Raw genomic sequence first — 9,635 nt, 5'->3', positions numbered from 1 at the left:
AACATTACCTAGTCAGAAAGTTACACAGCGCCTACCACAACTATATGGACAGTCGTTTTTCGCGATTTGGGGAAAATCCATAAGAGATAGATAACAACAGTCAATGTATTAGTTGTGCAGAATACTATTTCACATCTTTGTATATCAATTTTTTTAAAACGTCTTATTATGAAAAAACCATAACCATTATGAAAAACCATAACTATAAAGATGTTTCGAAAAACAAGTTTTTGTGCTAACTAACGCATTTAAAAATCGTTCAAACATTTAAATAACATATTCAAGAAATGTTTTGAATAAAAAAATTTGTTTATGATTTTCAGGTTCTATAAGTTTTATGAGAGTAATTATCAATATACAATTTTTAAAAATAAAAAAAATATCATCGTTGTTGAGGTTTTTGTGTCGCTTTTGTGTGATCAGTTTTTATTACAAATCAACCATTATTTACAAAATTGATAAGGTTCTCATGGTAATTCCAAAATAATTAAAGATTTTGAAAATCTTTTTACATACTTTGGTTTGCATTTTTAAAACAATCATTACAGGCGAAAATTTTTTTTTCATATTTAAAAAAATTATAGCTTGATAATTAGTCTCATAAAACTTATAAAACCTTAAAATAAATTATAAAAACACTTTTTTACAATCGTTAACAAATATTTTTCTTGAAAACATTTCTTGAATATGTTATTTATATTTTTGAATTTTAAATCGAATTTTAAAATATATAAGAAAATGTAAAACTGTGTTCTATACAACTCATACATTCACTGTTTTTATTTATCTCTTATGGATTTTCCGCAAATCACGAAAAACGACTGTCCATATAGTTGTGGTAGGCGCAATATATGAGAAATCTTTGTTCTTTACTTTTCTTTTCATTCTCTCTCTTGTTGGCCTGCTCAAGATGGAGCTCGTTGGGGTGACATGGCCCATTCAACAATCATTCTCCAGGATGCTCGGTCCCTGGCTGCAGCCTCTCATCCATGATCTCCGACAGGTCTCGCTTCGTTTGATCGCCATCGGTCTGCCATACAGCTCAGCAAGCTCGTAGTTCATCCTTCTCCTCCACGCTTCATGCTCGAACACACCGCCAAACACCCAGAGCGTTTACATCCTCCGCTCGGATAGTCCAGGACTCGTGTCCGTAGAGAACCACCGGGCGAATCAATGTGCAATATATCTCACATTTCATGCGGGCTCGAAGTCTTCTGGATCTCAGCATTCGGTGAAGCCCATAGTATGCACGATTTCCCTGCACAACTCGTCTCTGGATTTCGCTGTTGATGTTGTTGTCCGATGTAACGACCGTCCCGAGGTACCAAACACCTTTACCACCTCGAGACTGTCGCCGTCAACTAATACACTGCTTCTCAGATGGTCTGAGTCACCGGCAAGCAGGTATTTCGTCTTCGTCGCATTGATTCTCAATCCAATTCTTGCTGCTTCACGTTTGAGCCGGTGTACGCCTCACATGCCTTCGCTGTTGTCTTGCCGATGATGTCGATGTCATCCGCGAAGCCAAGACATTGGAGAGATCGGTAGAAGATCGTGCCACGGATGTCGTTGCCTAGCTTCGCGCCTAGAATGACACCTTCCAGAGCGATGTTAAACAGCAGACAGGAGAATCCGTCACTTTTCCTCAGACCCCTGTGAGATTCGAACGATTCCGACGTCAAGTTCGATACTCTCACCTTGCACTGCACCCCATTCTGCCTCTCACAGCGGGATCAACTTCCCAAGGAAGTGGTACCGCTGCATGATGCTCCATAGCTCCGGTCTATGGTGTCGTCGGCCGCCTTGAAGTCGATGAACAGGTGGTGTTCCCAGCACGTCAGGGCAATTAACCCGTAACAGTGCTCTCGTCGAAGCGAGGACGATTGGAAGCAACTCTGATCCTTTCGATCCCAAAGCCAACCAAATAAATAAGGCTTATTTCTTTGGCTGTGAGAAGTTCAATTTATTGCTCATTTTTAATTCGCGAGCCCTTCTCGCAACGCGTGCTATTGTAGCGATGCGTAATTTACACTTACGTGAGAAGGCCGGCCTAACATTTTTATTTACTTCCTAAACTAGCTTAGTTTCCTAATTAATTAATTAAACCTAAAATTCTACCTTACTAATCCTTAAATAATTGTATGACCCAACTTCAATTTCCTAACTTCACATAATTCGATTCATTTCTTACTATTAATTAATCCTTATCCCTTATCCCTTATCCCTTATTACTTCCTATGCTCTCTATTGTTGCTTACTTCCGTAAGCAAGATAGGATACGCTTACGCGCGCATCTCGGCCATTGCTCTTCCGAAAAGAGCAATTCGAGAGCGCGCGCCGTTGAACCGATCCTAGCCGTTCGCTCATTCCTAGCTTGCCCTCTCCTTCTAACATGCCATTCTGCCACGTTTAGCCTCTCTCTCTCATCCTAGACTCCTGAGAGTGGCACATCGTTAGACCAGAGGAGTCAAACTAGTAGAGGGTGGCGAACCACTACCTGGCTAGTACAAATATTATATTTTCGTCAGTGACAGGTGGTGCGTTGGGATCTGGCGCTCTCGGCACTTCTGGAGGATCTGCCGTAGAGTGAAAATTTGGTCGGTGGTGGATTTGCCTCCGACAAACCCAGCTTGGTAGCTGCCGACAAAATTTGTAGTAAGGGGCGCAAGTCTGCAGAACAGGATCTGGAACAGGATCTTGTAGGTGGCATTCAGGACAGTGAAGGCTCGGAAATACGAGCAATCCAGCCTGTCGCCCTTTTTGTGGACTGGGTAAATAACACCCAGCTTCCACTCCACCGGTAGTTCCTCCTGCTCCCAGACTTTTACGATCAGCTGATGTATTTCGACGGAAGCCTTTTCGACCCCTTCTTGAAGAGCTCGGCTGCCATTCCATCGCTGCCGGCAGACTTATTGCTCTTAAGCTGCTTGATGGCACTGGCATTCTCATCCAGAGATGGCGGGGGCACCTCGTCGTCTGCGCCGATGCTGTTGGTGTTGTTACTGCTGTGCTGCTGCTGTGGTGGTTGCCTTGTTCTGCCTCTTGCACCAGCCTCTCCTGACTCTGCTCTATTCAGATATCCTTCGTAGTAGCTTTTCCACTCTTCGATCACCTCCCGCTCGTCCGTCAGGAGATTTCCTTCCGCATCCCGGCACATTGCGGTTTTAGGAGCAAACCCGCTCCATTCCTCCTTCAATCTCCTGTAGAACAAGCGGGTGTCCCCCGACTGAGAAAGCTGCTCCAGCAGCTGTTTGTCTGACTCTTCAAAACGGCGCTGCTTGGTCTGGAAGAGCATGGTTTGCTGTTTCCTAAGTCGTCTGTAGATCTCCACGTTCTGACGAGTTTCATGCCGTAGCATGCGGGCGCGCGCTGCATTCTTCTCGGGTAGTGCTCGTCTGCACTCTTCGTCGAACCATTCCTTTTTCTCTCTGCGTGGTAAGCGATCTTGTGTTCGGCTGCAGTGCTGATGGCTCGTTCCACCATACGCCAGTGGTCTGCGAGGGGCATAGCGGCGATGTTGTTCTCGCTTCCTCGAACGCTGTCGCATACCCCTCCGCCACATCAGCACACTTCAACCGGTTCAGGTTGAGCCTTGGTGCACTGACTCCGTTGGTTGTTAACCACGGAGAGTTTCTGGCGCAGCTTTACCATGACCAGGAAATGGTCCGAGTCGACGTTTGCGCCTCTGCACGTTTTAACGTCGATAATATCCGATAAGTGCCTTCTGTCAATCAGATCGATATCGATTTGGGACTTAGAATCACCCTTCGGGTGTCTCCAGGTGCAACTATGACGGTGTGCATGCTGAAAGAAGGTGCTGCGGATGCTCATGTGCTTGGAGGAGGCAAAGTTTATCAGCCTGAGGCCGTTGTCATCAGTCAGCTGGTGGACGCTGAAGCTTCCAATCGTTGGTTTATACGCCTCCTTCTGTCCGACCTGAGCATTAAGGTCTCTCTGATGACGAAATTCACGTCATGTTTTGGGCGGCGGTCGTACTCCCACTCCAGCTGCGTATAGAAGGTCTTCTTCTCGTCATCGGTGCTCACAAGGTGCGGACTGTGCACATTTATAATGCTCAGGTTGAAGAATCTGCCACGAATTCTCAACCTGCATATTCGCTCATTGATCGGCCACCATCCGATCACTCTCTGCTGCATCGCACCCAGCACCATGAACGCAGTACCGAGCTCGCGCGTCTCTTCAGCGCTCTGGTAGATCGTGCAGTTGCTGCGGTACTGGCGCACCGTCACGCCTTTCCAGCACACCTCCTGAAGTGCTGCTATATCGAAACCGCGGGCCCAGGCCTCATCGAATGCAATTCGAGTCTTTACATCCGATGAGAGGGTTTTGCAGTTCCTTTTTCTTGTCCTTGTTCCTTGTCGCGGAAATATACACACCTTAAACTATGCGAGATAGTCACAGTACTTCTAGCAGTTCCGTCGAATCAAGTGTCGGTGGAGCGAGCTTTTAGCGCTCTTAGTTTATTATTATTATTATTATTTATTAATCTTCAACGGGCCGTATGGCCTAATTAAGTTGTAACAGTTCAAGTACTTTCAGACAAACGAACAAAGCTAAACGACGATACCTTGGAAAATATACTATTAATTAAACACAACAAATGTGCATTTGAAAAGATTCTCCCTACCCTTTATCAATGGAATGAAGAAAATCTATAGTAAGTTTTAATATGATTGCGTAAACTTATGAATGGCTGTTAATTGCGAAGTGTAATATTACTTTTGTTGGGAGCCTGTGTTTACCACGAAATATATGCCTCTCATAGGTGACAGTTGCTGGTTACCTTGATGACGTGTGCACCGGGATGCTGGAGAGCGAACGGGAGAAAGGCTCTCTCCTGTACCGACCGTCGACGAGACAGTATCGCTTCCTTACCGTTTTAATATATCGTGTTGTTTATTTATATTATACTAATATTTTAATGTGTTACTTTTAGAAATATACGTTTTAACCAAAGAACACAAAAGTGGCGACGAGGAGAAAAAAACGCCCTGACAACGTAGACGCACAAAACCACGTTAGAAGATACACGATGCTGAACTCAAATGACCCCAACAGTGACCAACAGCCATCGCGGAGCAGCCATGAAAGCCACCGGCAAAGCAGCGTCCCTGATCCGAATACCGCTTGGATACATGAAATGTTCAAGCAGCAGCAGAGCATCCTACACCAACAGCAGGAAGCATTTATGAAGCAGCAGGAAAGTTTTTTAACCCGGATGATGTCGTCGATGAACGTGCGTGAGCCGAACGGGCCGGAGTTTTTAGTCGAATCATTGGCGAAACAAGTGACGGAGTTTCGGTACGATCCTGAGGAAAATGTTACCTTTGCTGCGTGGTATAGCCGGTTCGAGGGGCTTTTTGAGAAGGATGCTGCTAAATTGCCAGATGATACCAAGGTGCGATTGTTGTTGCGGAAACTTGGAGTGGCAGAACATGAGCGGTACAACAGTTATATATTGCCGCAGAAAGCAAGAGATTTTTGTTTCTAGGAAACAGTAGTGAAACTGCGCGCGCTGTTTGGATCAAAAGAATCGTGCGTCAGCAAGCGATATAAGTGCTATAAAATGCAAAAAACGAGCTCTGAGGATTACGTTACGTTTTCGTGCCGGATAAATAAGGCTACCAAAGAAGCGGAACTAGCCGGGCTCAGCATAGAGACACAGAAGTGTTTGATTTTCGTGTGTGGCCTGAAAGATGAGCAGGATGCCGATGTGCGCATGAAATTGCTGAGCCGTATGGAAGAAAAGAAGGATATTACTCTGGCACAACTAGCGGAGCTGTGTGAAAAACTAACGAACCTCAAAAGAGATACAACCTTGCTTGCGGGTGAAAGTAAAGTCCAAATGATTGGCCAAGAAAAGTGTCGAAGCACTAAGGGAAAGTGGCAAGGTAGTCGGAAGCTACACCAACGTCCGGAAAAGCAGAGTAGAGTGCAATGTTTTTTATGCGGCGAAGGCCACTGGGCTAGAAAATGCACATTTAAGCATCATAAATGCAGCAAGTGTTTTAAGTTTGGACATAAGGAAGGATTTTGCAATGCAGCGTCTCTGTGGACGAACAGAATGAGGCAAAATCGCAATGTAAGAAGCGTGACGGTTAATACGGTCAGGAGTGGACGTGAATGCGTCAGAGTTGTCATCAATGGCACACCGTTGGAAATGATGCTTGATACAGGCGCTGATATAACGATTATTTCGCGTAGACTGTGGCATCATGTTGAAAAACCTGTATTGAAACCTTCAATGGTTAAAGCGAGAACTGCATCTGGTGATTTGTTGCACATCTTAGGCGAATTTGCTGGTTCCATGATCGTAGCGGAACAATGCATGAGTTGCGTGATTCGAGTAACTACGGCGGATTTGGCACTTTTTGGGAAAGATGCCATGGATATATTCAACCTTTGGGATGTGCCGCTGACGTCAGTTTGTAATCGCGTTGGTTTGGATGAACCGTGCAGTGCAATATTACAGAAGGAGTTCCCAAAACTTTTTTCCGGCAAGCTAGGTTGCTGCACTAAGGCGAAAATTCAGTTGGAGCTGAAAGAAGGTGCAACGCCTGTTTTTCGTCCGAAGCGGCCTGTAGCCTATGCGATGTTTCAAGCGGTGGACAAGGAGCTTGAACGGCTGGAAAACGATGGAATAATTTCCAAAGTGGATTATTCAGAATGGGCGACGCCAATTGTTGTTGTGCATAAGTCAAACGGAACTATACGAGTGTGCGGAGACTACTCGACGGGCTTGAACGACATGCTGCAACCTCACCAATACCCGCTTCCTCTTCCTCAAGACATATTTGCAAGTCTGGCCACCTGTACGGTTTTTAGCCAGATAGACCTTTCGGATGCTTTCCTTCAAGTAGAGGTCGAGGAACTTTGCCGGAAACTGCTAACTGTTAATACACATAGAGGTTTGTACGCGTACAACAGATTACCCCCAGGAGTGAAAACAGCACCGGGTGCTTTTCAGCAGCTGATGGAGGTTATGCTGGCAGGTCTGGGTGGCGTTGCTGTTTATTTGGACGACATTGTGGTTGGTGGACCAAATGAAGAAGCCCATATGAAAAATCTTCGAGCTGTGCTTAAAAGAATTGAGGAATTTGGCTTCACCATACGATTGGATAAATGTTCGTTCCAAAAGAAGCAGATAAAGTACTTGGGCCATTTGTTAGATTCGAAGGGACTTCGACCAGACCCTGCTAGGATTGAAGCTATCCTCAACTTGCAAGTTCCTACTGATGTAACAGGAGTGAGATCGTTCCTTGGAGCAGTGAACTATTACGGCAAGTTTGTAAGAAACATCAGTATGCTACGTCATCCGCTGGATAGTCTTCTTAAGGAAGGAGCGAGTTTTACGTGGACAAAACAATGTCAAGATGCTTTTGATCAGTTCAAGGCAATTATTTGATGAGACCTGCTCCTGACTCACTACGATCCGCGTCAAGAGATAATAGTTGCGGCGGATGCCTCTTCCTTCGCATTAGGAGCGACTATTAGTCATAGGTTCAAAGACGGGTCGATCAAGGTTGTGCAGCATGCATCACGGACGTTGACCAAAACAGAACAAAAGCATAGTCAACCAGATCGAGAGGGTTTAGCTATTATATTCGCAGTGACCAAATTTCACAGGCTGGTTTATGGAAGGCATTTTCGACTACGGATCATAAGCCGCTGCTGCGAATATTTGGATCCAAAACTGGTATTCCAGTGTATACTGCCAACCGGTTACAGCGTTATGCATTAACGCTGCTTCTGTATGAATTTCAATTGGAGTACGTGCCTACAGACAAGTTTGGTAATGCCGATGTGTTGTCGAGACTAATAGCTAAACATGAAAAACCTGAAGATGACTACGTGATCGCAAGCATTGAAATAGAAGAAGACTTACGATCTGTTGTGAACAGTGTGAGTAAAGCCCTACCGTTGAAGTTCAGTGATGTTGAACGCGAAACGAAAAATGATGCTCAATTGCGGAAGGTGTATGAATTCACTAGAAATGGATGGCCACATGCAGCAGTGAGAGACAGGACTTTGAGCAATTTCCACAATAGGCGTGAGTCCTTATCTACATTTGGTGATTGTCTCCTTTTTGGAGAAAGGTTGATAATACCATCGTCGCAGCGATACAAATGTTTGCAGCAGCTACACCTAGGCCATCCAGGGATAGAACGGATGAAGGTCCTGGCTCGAAGCTATGTGTACTGGCCTGGCCTTGATTCGGAGATTGAGAGCCTTGTTAAATCGTGTCGACAGTGTGCAATGGCAGCCAAATCACCTGTATCTAGTTTACCAATCTGTTGGATGAAAGCGAATGCGCCGTGGCAGCGAGTGCATGTGGACTATGCAGGTCCTATCGAGGGTGATTATTTTCTGCTAGCGATCGACTCTTTTTCAAAGTGGCCGGAAATCATCCCTACCAGGACAATATCATCAACAGCCACCATTCGCATTCTTCGCAATATATTTGCACGTTTCGGTATGCCAACTGTCCTCGTGAGCGATAATGGAACTCAATTCACAAGCGCAGACTTTGCAGAGTTCTGTAACACAAATGGTGTTGAGCATATCCGTACGGCAGCCTTTCATCCGCAGTCGAACGGACAGGTGGAAAGATTCGTCGACACCTTCAAAAGGGCGCTTAAGAAGATAAGAGAAGGGGGAAGTAGCGTATCAGAAGCATTAGATACCTTTCTATTGACATACAGGAGTACGCCGAGCAAACTGTTGGAGCAGAAATCGCCTGCTGAATTGATGTTCAGCCGAAAGATAAGAACTTGCTTGGAACTGCTACGTCCACCACAAAGATTAGATCCTGTATCAGAAGGTAATCCGAGAAAATTTAAGATGAACGACCTGGTGTATGCAAAGCAATATCGTCGGAATAGCTGGAGATGGGTTCCAGGTATAATCAGCGGACGCATCGGTAGAGTGATGTATGAAGTAACTATTGAGCAAAACAGGAAGATACGTTCACACGTTAACCAGTTGCAGAAACGAGTTGATAGAAATAACACCAGTAAGGTCGCAGCCCAGCTGGATAACACTTCAAATACATCGTTGCCTTTGAATGTGTTGTTAGATGCATGGAACATGGTTGAGGAAGTCCACTATCCAGACGCTTATCAAACTACTAGTCAACATGTGGCAGAAACTGCAAAAGATTGTACGTCTTCTTCATCGTCATCGTGCCCAACGTCAACGCCGTGTTCCTTGGTTTCCCCACTACCAACAAGGTGCAGCACCATACGCGCACCGTAATAAACAAATCAAGAATCCTCTTTTGGATTCAATTCAAAATGTTGTTTCCACTTGCGTCCGCTAGCTGAATTAGAAATAAATGTGCAACAAATCACACGCACGTTTGCTTAAATCATGTGTCTTTTTAACACCCCCAACAGCAGAACCGATCATAAAGATCGTGGTGCCATTTCGATAGTTGTGTTGTCTCTCAGGTAGCGAAATCGAAAATGCATGGACTTTGTAGCCGCAGCGGATGAAAATGTACGCATCAGAATCAAATAGTTTTGGGGTTTCCAAACACACACACACACACACACACACACACACACACACACACACACACACACACACACACACACACACACACACACACACAC

General features: G+C 45.0%; 1 protein-coding gene across 1 annotated transcript; it reads left to right on the top strand.

The window, feature by feature from the left end:
• The first annotated feature begins 753 nt into the window (after positions 1-753).
• On the top strand, positions 754-7,445 carry LOC120903815 (uncharacterized protein K02A2.6-like). The gene has a single exon (XM_040313442.1). It carries the CDS (start codon positions 5,588-5,590, stop codon positions 7,424-7,426), a length of 1,839 nt encoding a protein of 612 aa, XP_040169376.1. The 5' UTR covers positions 754-5,587; the 3' UTR covers positions 7,427-7,445.
• Positions 7,446-9,635: the final 2,190 nt, after the last annotated feature.

The sequence above is a fragment of the Anopheles arabiensis genome, chromosome 3, assembly GCF_016920715.1.
Source record: "Anopheles arabiensis isolate DONGOLA chromosome 3, AaraD3, whole genome shotgun sequence".
Lineage (NCBI taxonomy): Eukaryota > Metazoa > Arthropoda > Insecta > Diptera > Culicidae > Anopheles > Anopheles arabiensis.
Note: the sequence above shows the minus strand (reverse complement) of the source record. Positions and strands in the feature narration are given on the sequence as shown.

Excerpts from the sequence above, each read along its gene's own strand:
- LOC120903815 (XM_040313442.1), top strand. The coding sequence starts at position 5,588 with ATGCAAAAAACGAGCTCTGAGGATTACGTTACGTTTTCGTGCCGGATA.